The following is a 21,216-nucleotide window of genomic DNA, read 5'->3' as shown; positions in this document are numbered from 1 at the left end:
GAAAAAAAAAAAGTCACACAACTTTCCAAGCCAGTTTACTCTTTTTGAGTCAAAGCTAGTTTTCATGGTCCAGACAACCATAACGTAGCCAGAACCCTGTTTTCTCTGGAGAGCATTCTTTAGTTCTGGGGCCCCTCACTTGGTGCTGCACTGACGGTTTGAATGATTGGTTTTAGATTCTTGTGACAAAGGCAAAGATGAGGCTGAAAAACTTTCTATGGGCTTCCCTGGCCCCAGGATATTGAGGGCCAGTTTCGAAAGAGTCTAATGTTGTATGAGACAGAACATTCAGGTTAGGACCCTAAGTCCCCCAGGACTGGCCTTATGGAATCATGACACCAACTCCCCGGGTTCACACCATCCTTCTTTATTTGTAACAGTGGAAGCTCTAGGCTTCACAGGTGGCCTGGTTGGCATAGAGTGCCATCCTTCTGCAAACAATGACATCATGGCAGGGAGCACTGATCCTAACAGTGCTATATCTTCACCGTCCAGCAGGAAATCTCTGCTCCTAGGGATCCTTCTTGGTATTTCAACTTGAGCTCTCTGGGGTAGGAAGACAACAGAAAAACAGATAGAAAAAAATAGATAGATGGCCAACAAATCTCAGGTAAGATGAAAGCAATGGGAGAAGGTTGCAGACAGGAACATGGGAGGCAGGGAGTCTCAAATTCCATCAGAATTCCCTCTGACATGGGTCAGGAAGGCCCAGTTGCCCACAGGATTATTCAAGTGACTTGGTATGAGAAGTCTTCTAAGCCCAGGACTTCTAAGCCCAGGAAGTTGGGGAAGGGACAACATAACCATGCTACCACCCACAACCCAGCGTCCCAGCTTACCATCCTTTGTGGGGGAATCGTTCTTTCATCTGTTTCTAGTTCCCAAGCAAGGACAGGAGTGTGGTTCTGTAGACCCCAGCTCTCACCCTCCTAATCCCTACCCCCACCAGAGGCAGGCTCAGTGGCCTGGTTGTGTAGTTACTTGGTAGCGGTGTAGTGGATTTCGTCAACTCTGAGTGTCCGCTTTGTACCCTCTTCCCCAACTGGTGGATCCCAGGTGATATCCTTGTAAAAGCGACCTGAGGTAAAAGGGTAGTAAGGGATACAGACAGTGAGGCAGGTGGGAAGAAGTGAGAGGCACGGCCTGTGCCCAGTCACAGGTGGTTTCTAAGGGCAAGCGGCATACCGAGGTCCCCTTTGGTGTAGTTGGAGAAGTATTGGGTGTTACTCAACAGGAGCATCACTCCCTTCTGAGGGTCATCCATGGACAAGAGGCCAATGGTTACTCTGTCTGGGCCACTGATCAGTAGGAGTCCCATCTTGTCCATGGTTATCTTCAAGCTGCAGAGAAACACCATACCCTGAACAGGAAGGCACAGACACCTGCGTGGAGTCTCAGTAGGCGATGCCAAAGTGGCAGCTGAGTTGGGGACTCTCTTCTTGACCAGGGAGTCGTTGTGTAGCCTTAGGCAGTTTCCTCACTGGTAAGATAGCACTAAAGTGAGCTTAATGATGTCCAATTTCCTTGCACTGTTTATAAGAGAATAATAATTCCTTTCCTCTGGTTTTAAAATTGATTTCTCATGAATGAATCTTATACAATTTTTGGGGGGTGATGGATAACAGTCATTGTCAATATAACCATACTAAGAAGCACTTGGAATATTAGAAAAACTTCTCTCTGGATGTGTCTATACTTCTGGAAGTTAAATGAAGGGGGAAGACCTGTCCTGAAAAATATCCCATAAACTGGGGCTTGGGTAGAATAAAAGGGAGAAAGGGAAAGGAGAGGTCTTTCTTGCAGGCACTCTCTGCTCTGCCATGCCCTCCTGCCATGATAGACTGAAACTTCTGATGTGGACAGAATAAATCCTCCCTCTCTCTCTTAAGATGTTTCCTGTGGGTTTCTGCTCACAACCAGGAAAGTCTGGTACATGTATGTTTTTATAGCTGGTGCCACATTTCTAAATTATTGCTGTTAAACAATACATTTTAACATCCGCAGGGGAGGTGTTTTCTCATTCTGCCCCATCAAGTGGAAGAAGAAGCTGCCATTCCTCTGTAACATTGAGATTAAAGGTGCCACTATGCCCACCTTGATAAGAAACTACATCTTCTATGACACTGGAAGGACTTCAGATGAGCCCCCAGGATTTTCTGTGTGTATTCTTATTTGTCAAATGTAAGCAAGGCCCTGCTAAAGGCTTGGCAAGATAGCAATGGATAGGACCCTTTGTCTGAAAAAAGATAGGCTATGGAATAACCCAGAAGAAAAAAGCAAAAGGGCTTCAGCTACCTATGACTTGCAGAGCTAGAGAGCTGTCCCCAAAAATCTTACGGTGGACAGTCACACTTCCCAGAGTCATCACCTGCCTCCGTTTCCTGCAGCTTCCCAACCTGTGGCCAAACTGCTCTGTCCTTGCCAAAGCTTCATACAAGTTGATGATTAATCTTAATGTCAATTTGATTGGACTGTGAAAGACTTAGGAGATTACAAAATAATATTTTTGAATGCGTCTATAAAGGCATTTCCAGACATCACTGGGATATTAGGCCCAGATAGCACAAAAAAGCAGGAAAACATTTGCTAGGCAGGCATGTGGCCCCTTGCTGTCTCCACCTCTTGGCTGTCATGAGGGGAGCCACATTGCTTGTTCCCCCTATTTCCCACCGTGATGATCTACCCCACCATGCCTAGGCCCAGAAACAACAGGACCAAATGACCATGGCTGGAAAACTCTGGCCCAAATCACCCTTCTTCCCTTGTTCCTCCCAGGTGCATATTACAGCTACTAGAACAGTCACAGACTGCAGCAAGGGGAACATTCATAGGCCCCAGAGTCATGCCTCAGGCTTTTCATGATGTCATCATGATGTCATGCTCACCGGGCAGTACATGTAGGAGACACTATACCGTGTTCCCCCAAGTCCATCTGTCCGAGGGTCCCTTAGGCCTCTGACTCGGAATCTGGAGGAGTCTACTGATGAGCAAGGGAACGAAGACAGAAGGGCTATGTGGCTCATGCTCCAAACTGCACCACCTCTACCTGGTCTAGTGACCTGGGTTAGTGATGAGGTCCAGAACCCAGGATGATGCCTCTAGAGCTGCAGGACATTACAATGGACCTGTCCTAGCAGGGGTGCAGCGCATTGCAGGTGACTCCTAACCCACCACTTCACCTGTGGCCTCACCCCCCCAACATCATCACTAACATCACAGTCAGCGCAGCTTGAGAGGCCACACGCCTAGGACCCCGCCCTGGACTTACCCAGGCAACATAGAGTACAGTGTCCCCCTCCACTTGTACTCAGAGTTTTTTCGGCCCCGGGTCACCACCACACGTTCCGGGGTTGCATGAACCTGCAGGTGAGGCTTCTGGATGGTCACTTCGATCCATGAGAACGCTGTGTTCTCATACTTACCAATCACCTGCAGCCCTAAGGAGGCCAGATGGGAGATTTCAAAGTCGATTCTGAGCAACAGCTTGAATGTGGGGTCTTCCCTGACTAGTTCTTTCTAGAACTGGGTCCCCAGAAGGGTCCCTCTGCTCAGCAATGCTTCCACTTCAAGCCTGCTTCTCCTTCTCCTCATTTTTTGAAACAAGATCTCACCTGGTAGGCCAGGCTGGCCTGGAAACTCATTATATAGACCAGGCTGGCCTCAAACTCACAGCCTGCTTCTGTTTCCTCAGTGCTGGGATTAAACCTGTACACCATCATGCCTGGCTCAGGTCTAGTTCTTATGATCTCTCCACTCAAACTTTAGTTTCCCAGTATTCCGGACTTCAAATTGGCCCTCAAATCCTGTTGATGGCCGCCCTGGTAGACTTTTGTGAAGGGGAAGGGTGACCCTATTTAGAGTGTGGAAGCATTCACCCGTCCCCTGCAGTGTGCCTGGGTCCTGAGTTTGCTGCGCGGATGACGGTTAGGTGTAAAGTCCCTGCTTCAGAGAATAGACAGGCACCTGAGCCTGAGTGATGAAGCAGGAGAGCACGTGGTTCTGAGAGGAGGGAGGGCGTTGTGGCTGTCCCAGAGTTTTTCATAACTCAGCATGAACAGCCCTGAGTACTGCACATCCCTTTGTCTGCCTAGACACTTCAGCTTGGCCAGTGAGGCCATTCCAGGATTAGTGAGTAGAGTCTGGAAAGAACATCTGCTTCTCCAACCATCCTCCTCCTCCATCCTACTAGCGGCCCACGGAGACATAGGGGCCCTCTGTTCCTCAGCTCTGTCTCTTCTACCTGCAGCACCCTTACCCTTCTCTTGGCTCATCTGACAACCGTGAGCAACCCTGTACAGCTCCCTGACCCCTCTCAGCTCTGGAAATTGTGTGTGGGTCCTGTGGGGTTTCCAGTGAAAGCCTGTGGGTGGCTATGGGAGGGAGGGCCTTTTTGGTGCACAGGACATTTGCCCATGATGAGTATATTGCTGTGGCTGGGGCAGGTCATATGAATGAGTTCTAGGCTTCTATACGGATATATGTGAAACATCTCTTACCCTGACCAGGGTCTATGAGCAGCTTCATGGATGTCCCAGAACGTGTGATATCCACACAGAGCTGGTCCACACTGGATCCAGGAAGTGGCAGGACGATGGAAGGAGCGCGGGGGTGGCCTGAGGTAGCCAGTACATAGTTCCTGGGTCAGGAAGAGAAGTCTAGGGGGCAAAGGTGGGGAGGGAGACTGGGAGCAATGCTTACCTGGGTGTGTGGGTTCCTCTGGCACGGTGCTTTCTAAAAGAAGGAAGAATTCTAGGCTTAGGCAGCCCACCTCTGGGGAAGAGGGCATTGTTGATGGAGAGGTGGGTGACTGTGCTTGGGGCTGCTTCTTTCCACTTTAACATGTAGAACACCAGGTAACAGGCTACAGAGAACCAGGACTCTCCCTTACCGCCAGGGCTCTCCCTTCTCAGGAGCTACTGTGGGAGCTCTGGCTTGGGTATCTTTACGAGTTTTGTTTGTTTCTGGGGCTGGAGACTCATGTGCTCTGGGTAAGTGGTCTGTTACTAGCTGCATCACTAACCCTCGTACCTTCATCTTTCTTCTCCACGCTTGGTAACACAGCTTGACTTGGGAGGACGGGAACGCTTGTCGCTGAGTGTGAGCACAGGAACATTGGTCAGAAAGGGAGAGGCAGTCAGGATGAAGGGCCTTCTGCACCTGCAGGGCCCCTGACCCTTTCCCTACTGCCCACCAAGCTCGGGCCTAGAGGGGCAAGGGAGATTTCAGGGAGATGGGTCCTGACTGAGTCTGAGTTCAGATTGGGAATGAGACGGTACAAGGGACCACAGCTGACTCTAGAAATGGGGATGACTCCCTTTTCCATCATGCAGAGCATGAGGACTGAGTCCTCAGAAAACAGAGGATGTGTGCAAAGTCCTGCTCTGAGGGAGGGAGGCCTGGTGTCCCCCAGTAGGGGAAGAGGTGCCTCAAGAAGGAAAGGATTGGCCATAGTTGGGCCAAGAGCCTAGTAGGAGTTCTCTTGGGGCCTCACAGGAGAGGCTACGCTATGGACTGGCAATCTGGGGACATAGCAATAGCCAGGAAACAAACTGCTGAAGAGAAGGAAGGTTGAGAGACAGAAAAGTGAGGGCAGCCCCATGATATAGTGTTCTTATCCCCAGCCCCTGGCTCCTGGCTCTGCCTTAGGACAGGGTCCCAGCTAAGCCCAGGCCACCTGCGTTCTTTGCAGATGTCCTTGCCCAGCCTGTGCCTGGTGCTTTCCCTCCCTCTCTGGGTCAGAGTCATTGAGCTAGGAAAGAAGGAAACCCACTGTGGGTCAGAAAGGGGCTCACATAAGGACGGCTGGTCTATCATCCTTCCCCAGGTATGCAGCACGCTGGAAAGGCCAGGAGTAAGGTGAAGATCACCAGGTGGCCCGGGAGGCCCAGGAAGTCCAGGAGGAGGAGCTTGTGGTGTAAGTGTAACGTATGCACCTCTGAGTCCAGGATGCTTATGGAATCTAGATACTAAAAGTATTGACATGAACAGTTTCTCCCAGGAATGTCCTAGGTCCCCACAGCCAGGACTAGGGTTTCATGCCAGCAATAGGATGCAGATAGGGTGCGTAGCCCGTTTTCTTCTGGAGAGCCTCCCCTAGTCGGGAGACAGACACTGGTGGAACTCCTCTCCTGGCTAGGCAATCCTTCCCGGGGGCAGTGCCCTTATATATATTACCCTGATTACTGAATCCCTTTCTCTGGGTCAAGTAAGGTTCTAGACAGCCAACTCCTAATTAAACACACCTAATCTTGAGTCACAGGCCTTTTACCAACCCAGTGAACAAAGCTAGGCACCATCCTCCCACAGCCAAGTGCAGAGCCCAGTCTAAATCCTGCCACAGTTCTACAATTTCCATTTTCCCCGCCCTTCTTCCATTGTTACCTTTTCGCGTGAGAGATACAGATCCTCTGGAAGAAGACTTTAAAAGAGGGCTGTGAGCTGCAAGACAGTGAGATTTGGGTTTACTCCTTGGAGCCAGCTCTCTGGAGCTCCGGCTGGATGGTGACTATGGACCTGGAGTCCAGGTGAAGGTCTCGGGGTAGCTAGTATTGAGTGAGTGACTAAGTGCAGCGGTGTGTTTGGCTGGGCGACACCAGTTCCCAGCAGCAGGGGGAAAGGTGGCCCTCAATATGCTGGTGGACCCTACATAGGGTGGCCTTCGAGCGCTGAGGCTCTTACCTCCTAAAGAGAAATGACTTTGTCCATTACCTGTACAAAAAGAAAGACAAATGAATGAACGAACAAACAAACAAAACAGAAAGGGGGAGAGGCAGGCATCGTCAGGGTGTTTTTGCCAATTTCAGATGCTTATGTTTAAACTTGTTTTCCCCATTCCCAGGCCATAAGGGTGTATGCAGTGAGTCTAGGGGGCTGCGGGACCTGTCCTTAGTTTCGGCCTTAGGGAACAGAGATGGGTCTCCCTGGGGCTGCTGGAATCTACGATGGCAGTGGTGGGCACTTGGTTAGAAGCAGTGGAGTTTTGCTGAATCCCAGCCCTACACTCACCAACTTCCACAGGCTTCCCGGCAAGTTGAAGTTGTTCTTGACCTTCAGGTTTGGTGACCACCATGTATGTGAGAGGAGTGACAAAATTGTATCTGAGTGACATGTTCAGGGCTTGGGCCTCAAGATCCTTTAATTCAGCACCTGACGCTGAAACCCTGTGGGTTGAAGACACAAAGAGCTCAGGAGGTCTCTGAGTATCCCGGAATGTCCCCTCTCCCTGGCCTCCCCTGCGAGTCCCCTTGGGAGAATGTGGATTTTGGACATAACATCTCACTTCCTACGGTAGACGGCCTGTGCTGTCTGTGCCTGCCCCACCACCGAAAGGCTTACTGATATGACAGGAAACCCACTGCAGTGGCCTGCGAGGGTCACTCACATCTGTTCCAGCTGTTGCTGTATGGTCAGCAATGCCCAGAGTCTCTCCATAAAGTTGTCAAAGATGTACTCGGGGCTCTGAAACTCCTCTTCTTTGGGCGCTACGCTGGCCTCCATTTGGAAAGTGATGTTTTGCCGATGCTGGAAAGAGGCACCAGTCCAGGTGAGAGCAGTGAGGGCCTGATGCCTACACCTGCCCAGCCTTCAGAGCTCCTCATTAGCACTTTGCCTGGAACTGGGGCAGATCAGAGCACTGGGCCACCATGAGGGCTACATTCCTTTTGAGTACTGTGGAGGTAGGAAGGGAGTTCGAGGGTAAGGAGTCTCCACAGATCCTCCATGGTAAGCTGGTGGTGGGGACGAATGTTAGCAGCTGTCCAGATATAGCAAGACAGCTGTGTAGCCAAGAGCTTCAGTCAGCCAACCTTTCATAAGAAGGAACAACACCGTCCAGGCCAGTGCAGAAGGAAGAGGTCTCAAACACAATGTAGAGCAGAAAGAGTTTCCCTCCCGCAGACATGGGGGAAAGGAAGAGAAAGGGAAGGAAGAGCCTTCCCTGGTAGTTAGCAGTAGAGCTGGGAAGCTGGGACTAGAACTTCAGAACCCCCAACAAGCTGTCTGCTCCACAGCCTCTGCTGGGGCTGGCCACCGTGGGATGATGGTCTGGTTGCTTTCTTCCCAGGGGAAAAGGTGGTTATGGTCTTAGGTTATCCCAGATGGCAGCCTGAGAAATGGGGCAAAGATACCCCACGCCTCCTTCATCAGAAGGGCAGCTAAGAGGCCTGTATGATCTTATGCCCTCTTTCACCGCTTACCCAGGACCTCGCTTGCCAAAGCTTTGGTACATGAAGGCCACAGGCAAGAGTTTCTCCCTATCTATACAGTAAAGCCATTTATTTGATGTTTTTTCCCTAAATAAATTTTGACTATATTGTTTTCTTGGGCTCATCCAAGAACTGAGTCCAGTGGCACACACCTGTAATTCTAGCTATTTGGGAGGCTGATAAAAAACTCAAGGCCTTCTGGACTACAGAGTAAGTTCAAGGTCATCTTGGGAAACTTAACAAGTTCTTGTCACAAAATAAAAGATAAAAAGAGGACTGGGGGTGTTGCTTAGTGATGGAATATTTGCTTCCGGCCGTAGGTTCAACTCCCAGTACTAAAAACAAAGTATATGCACTCCAGTCCCTTATGTTAGAAGTCTGAGTGATGCTTGTGTTTACATGGGGCTAGAAAGTATTCCACAGTAGTTCTATGAATTAGGCACATGAGTGAGCCATGTTTGTAATCAAGAGGAGACTGAGGCACAAAGAGTTTAAGTAATTCCCTCACTTGTCACCTATGGGAGGTGGTGGCACTTGGTTTGAAGACAGGTTGTCTGGCCACAGTTTTCAGGAACAGTCCTACTCCTTGGCTGTATCTTAGACGAGGCCCTGGGCCTCCCATACCCACTGCATTCTCTTGCAGCCAAGGTGCCCTGCTGGCATATGAGCCTAACAGCCCTTCCTTCCTTGTGTGTTCTGCCCCCTCCTACTTAGTAGACTTCCTACAGGGATCCCATTCTGACCCCAGGTCTTAGTGGGGCTCCAGATACTGTTTTCCTGAAGTCCTGGATATGTGCTTTCTGGAACATTGTAGGCGCTCACTCCAGTTTTGTACAAGTTGTCTGTCCCAGAAGGGTAAGGAGGGTTGCCTGTATTTACAAATGCTTTATCCCTCAGCCTGAAGACTCAGTCTGCTCAGCTGTGAAATGGCAGCAGCTCTCTCTGTCTACCCACCCCCTACAGGCTTAGGACAGAGGGAATGGGCTACTGGGAGGAACACCGGCTGCCAGCTTATGCACGGAAGAGTCAGGCAGCAGTAAGGCAGACCAAGCGATCAGTTCCTATGTGCTAAGTTCTCATGACAGCACCATGTTGTTCCATTGGATCTCTACCAGGGACCGATGCAGGACAGGCTGGCTTCCCTCAGGAATACCTGAGGAATAGGGCCCTTTGAGTCGAGGTCAGTCAGCTGGAATTTGGTACTACTGGGACTTGAGCCCAGTCCCTCTGGCTGCGAATATAGAGGCTGCCCCAGCTGCCCCTTCACTCCGGGATGACCCAGCCATACTTACCGCCTGCCCCTTGACTTTGGCTGAAAGGACATCAGGGCCCTGGTCCTTCAGCTTCCCAGCCACCACCATCTCTGAGCCCTTAAAGTGGTGTTGGAAGCTGTCCCGCGTGACGTCCTCCACAGCGTTACTGGGGTATTCAAAGGCTACCCTTAATAGCAGCGGGTTGGCTACTTCATGGTAGAAGTCCTACAGGGTGGCAGGGGAGGATGTCACCAAGGCCAGACAAACGGGGTCTACCCGATTGCATTCACCTTGGATCAAGCTGGTACCTGGAGCTGCAGCGCCGAGTCCGAGTCCTCATAGATGCGCCGGGCTAGGCCACCATTGTCCAGTGCTAGCTTCTCCAGGAAAGGATAGTTCACATCAAAGCCGAATCCCAGGCAGAAGACGCTGTACTTGGTGTCGACAGCTTCCTGTACATTCTTCTGGATATTCGTGGGATTGGTCTCCCCTAGACTCATGAATTTGGGAATAGGTTGAGAAAGAATGGATATTTCTGGAACTTCAGGGGTGTTGACAATTCTCCCTCTCCCTACCCAAAGTTTCATAGCCAGCCCAGAAGCAGTTCCAGCCTTTCTCCAGGTCTGGCATGCCCCAGAATGGCCACAGTATCCTCACCCACAGTGGGGTCACCGTCTGTGAGCAGGATGATGAGGGAGGCACTATTTGAGGGCAGCAGCTCAGCCTGGTTGCTGCTATCCAGAAGCATCACAGCCATCAGCATCGCATCATTGATGTTGGTCCCTGAAGGACACACACTCAGGGTTGATCCTAGCCAGTGACCATGGAAGTCCCCAGCCTCCTGAGATGCAGAAATACTCACCACCACGAGCCTGGATCCTGGAAGCATAGGCCACAGCCTTTCCTAAGTTGTCCTTTGAGGCCCGCACCAGCGATAGCTTCCATTGGATTGCTTTCTCACTGAACACAATGAGGTTGAACTGGTCTTCAGGGCTGAGGTCATTCAAGATCTTGACTAGGGCTTGTCGGGTCTAGTGAGGGGGACAGAAGACAAGGCAGGTGTCTCAGAGAAGCTCCCTAAAGGTGCATGATCCTTGGGCTATTATCCTGGTATCTTGGGTAGGATCAAAGTATATGCTTTGGGCCAAACTTGGCTTCAGGAAGTCCTGACCCATGATGCTGGAATGGAGGCGGGTGCTGCTGATTTCAGGGTCTAGGAGACTTACCTGTTCTATTTTCCTGCCTATCATGGATCCGCTTGTATCAATGACAAAGACCACATTCTTGGGAATCGTAGGAAGGTCCTCTGGAGCAAAGTGGTGCACAAAGTAGCCAGACACAATCTGTGATCACAGTGAGTCCACACTCAGATGATCAGAACTTAGGCCCTGCACAACTTCTGTCAGGCCTACTCACCCCAAATTCCTGGTTCCTGCGTTCTCCTTCCATGATCCCTCTCTATCCCAGCTGCTTATATCTCCCAAATCCTCACCATTTTTTGAAGCTCAGCCTCTTGCTAACAGAAGACTGCCCTGTTCACACACAGCCCTAGAACTCGCTCCAAAACTCGGTCCTGTTTTACTGTTTGAGGCAGTCTATACTAACAGATGTAATGAGCCCACTATCCATGAAGAGGGAACACTGGGGAAACAGGGGATGAAGGGGAAGCACAAATGGTGAACACAGCTGTTGGACTTGCATGTTAAGACTGAACTATGTGCCTCTGGGCAGCAAATACAAAGAGAGAAACTCCAAAGTGTAGCTCTCTGCAGAGACAAAGGGACTCCAGAAAGGGAATAGCATTCCAGGTCACTACAACGGAACAAACTGCCTATTTTCTGTCTGAGTTGAGCCCTGGTGCACAGTACAAAGAAGGGGCTGTTACTCCCCTTTCCCAGAATACTCATGCTTAGACATATGAAGGCAAAGCAGACTTTGAGGCTTCACTGCTCTTGCTTGGAGTCCACCCACCTGAATGGAGCCCCCAGAGACAGACCGGTCCACATCATAGCGGACAATGAAGTCCCCATCCAGTGCTGTGTCCTGCTCATTTTGAGACCTTTGCTGCTGGGAAAGTGTCGGCTTGAACCGGATATGCGCCTGGAGAAACAATCAAAGCTGAAGTTGTGAGGAACACTGAGGCCATGCCAGCAAACCCCTCTGTGTGTACTCAGAGAAATCAGCTTCCATATGCAGTCATGGGTAAAAATTCGAGAGAACTTTCATTCTGAGTTGAAAGGTGACTGCTTCCATTTGGTATGTGTGTGCAGGCCTGTGTGTATAAATCCATTTTCTGGGGACATGTAAGCATCTGGGCTCAGTGCAATCCACTTATCTCTATCAAGGACAGTCCCATAAGTTTGCTCTCCATGATCGTCCCCCATAGATCCCACGTTCCTATTAGGACTCACTGACCATCTCTAGGTCTTACTGTCCTGTCTTCTTGGTAGTGGCATGGGCACAGATCTCGGAAGCCTCTCCAGCCCAGGGAGCTTCCAATAGTTCTGGGTTATGGGAATCTAGCCATAGTCTAAAGGCTGCACTAAAGAGTGGCCCTGGGGTGTCCTCACTTGGTGGTTATAGCATGCTCACCCTGGTCTTGTTTTGTGAGGTAGTAAGGGCTTCCGCCAGCTCCGGGGTCATGAAGGAGCTCTCTGTCTCTAGGATGCTGATACCCTGAGGCTCAAAGATGTAGATGTCCATCTGGAAGTGAGAGACGGGTCACCAGAGAAGCCATGAGGTGGGCTGTGTTCCCAGGAAGCTAAGCGGCAAGGAGAGGCTGCCTTAGAGATATCTAGGGGGCTTCCTGGAAGATGCAGTGTGGGTACCTGAAGGTGCTTGACCGGCTGCTGAGGCTTCACTTTGAGGAGTAGCTCGTACATTCCTAGTCGCCTTCTGAGTAGTTCCTGGTATACCAGCTCGAAGGTAACCTTGGCACCAGGAGCCACATTGACTGACACTTCAAACTGCTCTGTATGTCTCCCTGAGGCCCTGGGGAATAAGAACAACCAGAACCTATAGGGTCAGGTAGGGGATAGCAGCTGGAGGGGAGCAAGGCTAATGGCCAAGGTAGGGCTATCTCTACCTATATGCACCCTTCCCCATGGGCTCACTTGACCAGGCCAGCACTCTCTCCTCGGCCCACGGCTGCATTGTACTGCTCCTGGGCTTCAGCCTTCTCTTTGACAATCCCTGGATAGGCCGTGCCATCAATGCTCCTAGGTAGGGAAAAGAACAGCTGAGAACTTTTTTAGAAGGGCCTTTCTAGAATTTGGTGAGCTTCTGGATATGACTCCCTTCTTTGCCCAAGGTCAATGCCATTTATCATGCACCTACTGTGTAGAAGACCCTATGTAAGACACCGGGAGAGGCCCTGAAACATGCATAGTGTTAGTGCACATGAGCTTTTACTGTAGGGACAGAGCAGAAGATTATAGAGGAGGAGGGACTGAGCTAAAATCAGTCCGCATTCCAAACTGCCCCATGACCCTTCTGAACTTTTCTGAAGTACCAGCCAATCATAGCAAAGCCCGGAGAGTAGTACGTTGCTCTGTACTCAGCCCTGCATCTGCCTCAACTGGCCAGGCTTGAGCAGGAGGGAGACACAGGACTGCAGGCTGAGATCCTATTCTCTACAGCTTCTCCCCCAAACCTCCTGGGCATGTGGACAAGTTTCTAGCAGCTGTTCTTCAAGGTTGAGAAGGAACTACCAAGGCCATTTTTCTGCACATTCAATGGCTGTTCCAAGGAGCTCCTTCTGAGGTGAATAGGAACCAGTAAATGGATACCTGCTTGTTCTGGGAGTGGTGTGAGAAGGTGGAAGTGTGCAGAGAAGGGAGAGGAGAGAGGACCTAGCTGAATACACAGAACAGGCATCTTCCTTTCCAGACTTTCCTGGAGAAAGTTCATCACTTCTTCAGAAGCTCTTTGGCCAGGGCAGGGAACAGGAAAACACGCCCTGCATTTCTGCCTCGTGCAGTAGAAAGATCTGTGCCCACTGGCCTGAGCTCCAGGGTCAGCAAACAGAAACTTTTCTGGGGTCAAGGAGGATGGGGAGAAAGGGAGGACCAACACAGGAAACCTAGCCTTAACCCCTGCAATACCCTCCCTAGCCAGTGCTCTCCTCCACCCCTAAATGCTCCCCCTACTGGGAGCAGCCTGCCTTCGATGCCTGCCTCTCCAGGAGGCATGGACTTTTGTCAAGTTTAACAAACATTGCAAAATAGATCAGGGCAGGGGCAGGAAGGAAGGTTGAGGACAGGTGAGGACTACTGCCAGCTCAGAGTCCACCGAAACCCTGGCATCTCCTGAGAGGCAGAGTAGACAGTGATAAAATTTGCAGTGACAAAGAGGACCCCAGGACTTGGGTTTTATATTTCTTCAGCTGAAATCTGAGTTTGGTGACTTCCTGTGCCTAGCTTGGGCCTAGAGCTGCCCTAGGCTTGTATTTCTCAAAGGCAAAAACTCCAAGACGCTGCGGTTCTTGGTTTGCCACCTAGCAGTACTTAGTGAGGAAGCCAGATGACAGGAGGGACAGAGCTATCCCTGGGTCTGGTAACATCCTTGTTCCCCATGAGCCAGACAGGTGGAGGAGTGCCCCAGTGGCCAGTTTCTGGAACAACTTGTCTGAAGCCCAGGGGAGGTGGAGTTGCAGGACTGGGTTGTGAAGAAGCAGGGAGACACCTACATGCAGAAGTTGGCGATGAAGGCTTTCTTGGGTAGGTCTACTTTGAAGGTAGTCTCTTGAACAGCATCGGCTCTGTTCACCACCCGGCTGGTAACAACAGTATGGGCAAATCGGGAAGAGACCCTGGACTCTACTATGAGGCTGTAGATATCGATGCCATTCTGGACAAGGGAAAGGGAAGAGGGTTGGGTTGTTTAACTGACAACCCCCAGTTCTTCAAGAGTAGGGTTTTGACTCTGGCTCTAGACCAACCTCCCACCTTGATCTGACCCAGATACTGTCTAGGCCTCAGGCTGAACCTCATCAAGCATTTCACATGTGAATGAAGTCAGAGGCAGCTGTAGACCTCATCCCCCACAACACAGCATCATGGAGTAGGCCTGCAGAGTCTCAATGGGAAACAGCAAGCACACGACGGTAACAGTCCCAGCCTAGAGAGATCACATCTCTCATCTGGGCAGAGGGGAGGAGCCTGGAGCCAGCACCCTTGTGTGCAGGCTGAGCTGTGCCTAGTAAGAGGGCAGTAGACAAAATTCTTTCATTTTTTTTTTTTTTTAAATTCTGGCCTCCGTGAAAATGGGACAATATCCCTGTCACACTCCCATCTATCTGTCACGGGAGCTGTGAGAACCTGTGGAGGATCAGGTCTCTCAGGAGTGAAAATCTTTGCCTATTTTCCCTGCGACGGCCCCTCTGCCCCAACCCCTCCACAGGGTACTACTCACCACATACACTCTGCCCCGAGGCCAGCAATTCCTTAAGAAAGGATATTTATACTACACAACTCCATGTTCCTCTACCTGCCCCATGTGCTATGCTGTGCACATGGAAATGTTCAGATACTCGTGGCTACCTTTCTCAGTTTAGCACCGAGGGATGGCATGGCCTGCTTCCAGGTCAAACGTCGGCTCTGTACCATGCATGGCACTGAATGCCTCCCAGATATTATGGCCTTGATTACTAGCCAGCACAGCCGAGCAGGTTATATTACCACCCTTTCAGATGAGGAAACTGATAGATAGAACATATAAATAATTCCCAGAGGTCATTCATCTAGAACAGAAGAGCTGCCACATTCTGACCTGCTCGGCTCTTCTGTCAGCCTCAGGGGCAATCGGCTCCACTCCTTTGTCTATAAAACGGCAAGAATAGCATCATTCCTTCTATTACAGAGAACCTGTAAGGATCTCCGGTAAGGTGCCTGGTGGCTAGTCAGCACCGTGTCTTTGCACACACACTGACCTGCACACACACCTACTTAATTACTTGCATACTCAAAGGCACTCCACAACTGCCCAGATGTGTTCGCTCATTCCCCAGCTCACACCACACAGACACAAGAATACACAGAGGCACATCTGGGTACTGCTACCTTCTCAGCAGTGGTGGTGTGAAGCACAGCCAGCAGTGAGGGCAAGACTAGCACAATGCTCCACATGTGGGCAGGGGCCAGGCTCTTCATTTGCCTCCGGTTGCCTTCCACGCTGCTTCGGAACCTGAGGGCAGGTGGATTATAAATTGGTAACCTACCGTCCGGCCTGCCCCTGCTGGCGCAAGTTCTAGGAAATGGGGGTTTCTAAGCCAAAAATCCCAGAGGCCTCAGATAAGGAGACAAATGACCTATGTTCAGTAAACTCTGCTGACAGCAGGGCATACCCCAGGGAAAGCATGCTCAGGCTAGAGCTTGTTATTCACACCCCATCTGCGGGGTCTAGACTTCCAGGGATCACAACATACTTACCCACCCACCAAATTTTGTAGGGTGAGGTCAGTGTGCTCCCCATGAGCCTAGCTTTGGAGGAAACAGGCTTCCTTCCCTAAGAAGTTGGGGAAATACCCTAGATGTTTCCAGACAGGGTCTTATTAACCAGGTGGGCATGCCTGAAGAGTGGGGAGTGGAGGATGCATGTCTCTCCCTTGCCCATGAAGTAGTTGTTTTGTTTTTGTTTTTTAAATAACAAATAGTGTGATAAAGTGAACAAATATTGGGTATTTGATGCAGTTAAGAGTTGATGTTCTCTGGTGACTCTGGAAGGGTCACTCCCGAGTCTATGGACCTGAAAGTATGGCCAGCTGCTAGTATGTTGTCTACAAGTGCAGTTTACCTTAAGGCTGGTGGCATCTGGACCTAGCACTGGGCATCACAGACTTTGGAACAATTTCTGTTGCTTCCCTCTACCTGCAAGGCTATGGTCAGAGGCCCCACTTCCGTGCACCTGCTCACCCTCTTGGCTCTGGATGGGACTGGGGTAACCCAGGGGACACAGCTCTTCTGGGAAGAACATTAATAAGAGGTCCATTGAGCAACTACAGACTCTGTCCCCAGAGAAGGTCCTCTCCTCTGGGACCCAGAGCACAGGCCCAGCCTGGAGCCAGAGTTGTATGAGAAGGTCAAGCTGGCTAAGAATGTGAGAAATGCTCTATCCGTCCAGAGGACATGAAGAGCTTCCAGCAGGGGTCATCCAAGAGCCAAGCCCTGCCAGTCTGCTCCCAGGAGCCACTGTTAGCCTGCCTGTTCTTGCCATCCCAGCTGGGCAGGCTTTGAGTCTCCTCAACCTGACACAGCACACTCAGGACACAGGTCTGAAGAGGCAGATTGAACATAGCTAGGAACCTGGTGTTCGATCTACCTGCCCCAGACAACATGCTAGGGGCAGGGCGTGGCGGGCGGGAAAGTTCAGGAAACACACTGCCACAGGCCAGAGGAGCCATACCTAGTCTTCACTTTGATATGCAGACACAGTCAAGAAGCAGCATGGGCAAAGGTGCACGGGCAAAGGGCTTTGCGGACCTTGGAAACCTGTCAGTGGTTTCTGTGGCAGGCAAAGGGAGCTTGGCCTTCAATGACTTCACTCTGAGCAGTGCCACTGGGACCTGCTTTACACAACTGGCATCAACTCAACTCTCCTGTTGTAAATGATGGGAAACCAAGGGTTAGGTTTAAAATTCATTTTTATTTTAGGTATAGGAATACTTTGACTACAGGTGTACCACATGTATGCAATGTCCACAGAGGTCAGAACAGGGTGACAGAGTTAAATGGTTGTGCGCCACCATGTAGATACTAGCAACTTAACCAGGGTCTTCTAAACAAAGAGCAAGGACTCTTAGCTATGGCATCATTTCTCCAGCCTGAAACAATTAGAAAGAATAGGCAAGTCTACAGCCATCAGAAGGTCCGTACCAGCTCTTTCTAGTATGCCTCAGTGGTCCTGAAAGCACTCACATTATTCCCTGGCCCTCCTCAGAGCCCAGGAAGGGCACTGAATATGTTATATCCCCATACTTTCCTCTTTTCCTCTCCAGTTAGTGGCCGTGGGCACTGACCAAGACACCTTTCCAAGGTTGGAACAACTTGGGCATTCTCTTTATTGGCTTTTCCAGGATGTTGGTAAAGAAGGGCGAAGGCTGTGGGGAGTCATGATGGTTCCAGAGATAGCAGGGGAAAGGCATCTTCCAGCATTAAAAAAAAAAAAAAAAAAAAAAAAAAAAGTAAAGTTTATGGGAAAGGCTCCTGTGTCCAGGTGTACTTCTCAGCCAAAGACACTCTTGGCAGGTCCGTCTTTGGGCTTCTCAAAGACTGTCTCAGCGCCTGTGCGGTTGCGGCTGAATACAGATGGGGCAGCTGAGCCAGCTTGCTCTGTAGGCAAGAGATGAAGGAGGTGGCATCAGGGACGGAAACTGGTTTTCTCAGAGGTTTTCCCGTGTTGGGTGCAGCCCTGCCTATGCCCAGAAACCCTCAACATCTCTCACCTACCACTGGGGTGGGGTGCTTATGTCTCCAACCCTCCCACATGCCTGGAGTATACTCACCACAGTCCCGCATGACCTGGTATGTCTTAGACTTGATCTCCTGGTTCTTGGCCAGGTTCCCTCGGGCCCCCTTCAGGTCTTCTTCCTTCACAGGGGGGCGTTTCTTCTTGATGGGGGCTTCAGGAGTGCCAACCTTGGACAGGCCAGAGCCTTACAATTCACTGCCTTGAAATGACGACAGGACCCCCACCCCTGCCAACTTTGACAGCGGTTCCTTCTTCCCAGATCACCGAACTCAGCCAATTCAAAGTTTACTCCTTTCCCAGCCCCTGCGAATCTTCTGCCCTCTTGGTCTGACTTGGACATCTGACCTTGGGGTGGCAGCCACCCATGCTCACACTGGTGTTTTGTCAGGACTGGGCATAAGGGGCAAGGGTGGAAAAGGATGGACTTCAAGACTGAGGAGCCCAAGGAAATCTAATGAGTTCTAAGACCAGTTCACTGGTGGCAAAGAGTCCCATACACTGCTACCCTTTTCCCGAAACAAAAACACTGATTCTATTATTGCATTTGGGAAGGAGATGAGGTAGACAGCCACAGAGCAGGCAGCAAGGGCAACCTTGCTGTTCTGCTTGTCCCAGTAGAGCTGGGAAAGCCAGTGCTTACCCTCTCTCTCTTCCCCCCCTCTCCCCGGCGCCTGTGAGGCTGACACTTTATTCCTTCTTAAGCCCTGCAGGCAGGTGCAGGGATTCCCTCCCTCAGCCTGGGCTTCACTCCCAGGGAAACATGGGTGTGCGCAGAGATACGCCCTGCTAGTGAAATAGAGACACAGAGCTGTGACCTATAGGTACAGCCTCACCCATTCTTCCTCCAGATTACAACTGTATACATAACTGGATATACCAAGCCATCAGTCAGCTCTCTCATACACTTACAAAGGCACACACAGTTCTACAAGTACTCCCCCATCCCCAACCCTGCACAGCCTGGGCCCTGGAAAACCAAGGCCATTCACCAGAGCCTGGTAGGACCCAGGGTGTCTCTGTGGGAGCAGCCTGGCAGGGACGCATGCCTCTTGTTTAGGTTTGGCTTTCACTTCAAAGCGCAGTATTAGTTAGTGTTCAGCCCTCCCAACTTCCTTGGTACCAGCTGGGCCCCACTGGGTCTTCTTACCTCAGACATGGTAGATGGCACGCAAGCTCTCTGGAGGTAACTCTCTGGCAGGCAGTAGCTGCAGGAGATCTGTGTGGAGCCCAACCCTGAAGAACTTATATAGCCTGCTTGTCTGTCCTGGGCAGTCACTCCCCTCCTTTGGAATCTCCCAGATGATTCAGATCCACGCAGCCACTAGCTGGAGTTTATTCTTGGAGATGATGGGCAACAGCCCTGGTGAGAGTCGACAGCTGGAGTACCCTCTGTCTTTGGGAAGAGCTGCTCCCTTGCAGGTGGGAGGTGCTGGCACTGTTGTCCACAGACTGTGTTTATGAACGTGAACCCTGGAATGTGTGTGACAGTCTGGGCAGGCTGACGGCAAGAACTCATCCCAGAAGCTGGGGTGGGAGGGGGAATCTCTGGGGAAAGGGAGGGCCTGAACCAGGGTGGATGCTCTGAGTTTGTTTGTCTTTCTCTTCTACTCCTGGATTCCAGTGGAGATAGAGTTTCCATCCCAGCACACTAGCAGGGGAGAAACTTCCTTTCTGTTGCTTGGAAGCATTTCCTCATGGTGAGCACAGCTGACTCAGAGGCTGAGGGGATCCCGGGGAGCTGCTATATCACCGTTCTGCTGGTGCCCTGGGACAAGTTTAGTAAAGGGACAAAGCAAGATAGGGTGTGGGCCTAGGGAGGACCAGGAGTCCACATTTGCTGGTGAAGGTTTAGAGAGGGCATCTGCCTACAATGGGAACTGGAAAGATGGCTGGCAGGACTTCAGAGGAGAAGGGCAAAGTCCACCTCAGCTGTTAAGCTGTAGTGAAAAAGACAGAGCTCCCTTGAAGTCTTTTAGCACTGCCTCATCTCTGCATGGAGAAATCACCTGGGGCACATGCAGGGACCCTAAGCCTGAGGTGGACAACGGTAGATGTGGGTTGGAGATCTGTCTGTTACACTTACCTCAGCTTCCTCCAGTCTACAATGGCCACTATTCTTATCCTTGAAATCCAATCAGGTACTAACAGTTACCTTAAATGTTATTCCATAGCTGCTGTACCTCAAACTCCACCCGAGTCTCTGCTTTGGCCTTAGTTCTTAGCAGGTCAATGTGGGAATTACAAGGTCTAAGCTGAGATAAACACTGATATGAACAATTCCCAGGATTTCAAAGACAGCAAAGAGCAGCCAGGCCACACCTTGTGAGGAGTGCCCATAACTGGCTCTGCCTAGTTCCGGCCTCAAGGACAAGCGTGTGTGATGTCCAGCTCTCTCATGCCCCAACGCAGCACAGTCCCCAGGGAGGAAACTGGCTTAGACTCCAATCAGCGAAGATGGCTAGACTGTGTTTGGTTTCTTTCCTTACACATTTTGACCCCACAGAGGCCAGGAGGCAATGGAAGGTTTATTAACCCACTGAGCTATTTTAATTCCAGAGGACACACAACCAGTGACAACAAAAGTGATGGTTTCTTTCTTTTCTTTTTTTTTTTTTTCATGTAATAAGATGTGAAAATTTATTGTAAACAAGTTTACAAAAGAAGCAAAAAACTGTTTCTGTGACTTGTAACACCAACAATTAAACACCCCACTGGATTGGCAGCTGAAGTGGGAGTGTTTTTCTTCACATAGGTCTGACTTCTAATAAACCCTATGGAAAGAAAAATTTAAAACCAAACCAATTAACCTAGCCACTCACCCAGTCAGAACTCAAGGTGTTCAAAGCAAAGCTATCCACAGGTCCCTCACTGCTGACAAGTCTCTTACTGAGAGCTGTGTGAATCTTCAGGTGAGAGCTAGCTCATGCTGAGTAGTGATGTTGCATGCCTTTAATCCCAGCACTCAGGAGGCAGAGGCAGGGGAGTTTCTGAATTGAAGCCCAGCCTGATTTACAGAATGGGTTGCAGGACAACCAGGGTTACATGGTGAGATCCTGTCTTGAAAAACAAAACAAGGGGGTTGTAGAGATGACTCAGCAGTTTACTGGCTCCTCTACCAGAGGACCCAGGGTTAATTCCCAGAACCCAAATGGCAGCTCACGACTGTCTGTAACTCCTGTTCCAGGAGATCTGACACTCCCACACAGATATATACATACACTCAGATACCAATGTACATAAAAGAAAGAAAGAAAGAAAGAAAGAAAGAAAGAAAGAAAGAAAGAAAGAAAGAA

At 50.4% G+C, this 21,216-nt stretch overlaps 1 protein-coding gene across 1 annotated transcript; it reads right to left on the bottom strand.

The window, feature by feature from the left end:
* Window positions 1–351: 351 nt before the first annotated feature.
* On the bottom strand, window positions 352–15,640 carry Itih4 (inter-alpha-trypsin inhibitor heavy chain 4). The gene is made up of 23 exons (XM_055612474.1): window positions 15,517–15,640; window positions 14,145–14,305; window positions 12,571–12,675; window positions 12,286–12,448; window positions 12,050–12,160; window positions 11,429–11,557; window positions 10,684–10,800; window positions 10,320–10,488; window positions 10,115–10,240; window positions 9,766–9,947; window positions 9,497–9,682; window positions 7,382–7,521; window positions 7,006–7,160; window positions 6,679–6,708; window positions 6,382–6,438; window positions 5,793–5,966; window positions 5,029–5,091; window positions 4,699–4,731; window positions 4,497–4,613; window positions 3,269–3,437; window positions 1,186–1,340; window positions 982–1,078; window positions 352–546 (listed from the first exon to the last, which is right to left on the bottom strand). The coding sequence occupies exons 1-23, from the start codon at window positions 15,604–15,606 to the stop codon at window positions 477–479; spliced, it is 2,799 nt and encodes a 932-aa protein (XP_055468449.1). The 5' UTR covers window positions 15,607–15,640; the 3' UTR covers window positions 352–476.
* Window positions 15,641–21,216: the final 5,576 nt, after the last annotated feature.

Source organism: Psammomys obesus, unplaced genomic scaffold, assembly GCF_907164565.1.
Source record: "Psammomys obesus unplaced genomic scaffold, mPsaObe1.curated_primary_1811, whole genome shotgun sequence".
Classification (NCBI taxonomy): domain Eukaryota; kingdom Metazoa; phylum Chordata; class Mammalia; order Rodentia; family Muridae; genus Psammomys; species Psammomys obesus.
The sequence above is the reverse complement of the archived record's forward strand: the minus strand, read 5'-3'. Positions and strand labels throughout refer to the sequence as shown.

Excerpts from the sequence above, each read along its gene's own strand:
- Itih4 (XM_055612474.1), bottom strand. The coding sequence starts at position 15,606 with ATGAAGAGCCTGGCCCCTGCCCACATGTGGAGCATTGTGCTAGTCTTG. Across the intron at positions 12,449-12,570 it reads GAGAGTGCTGGCCTGGTCAA|GGCCTCAGGGAGACATACAG; the intron begins GTGAGCCCATGG and ends CTTATTCCCCAG. Across the intron at positions 10,801-11,428 it reads TCTCTGGGGGCTCCATTCAG|ATTGTGTCTGGCTACTTTGT; the intron begins GTGGGTGGACTC and ends CTGTGATCACAG.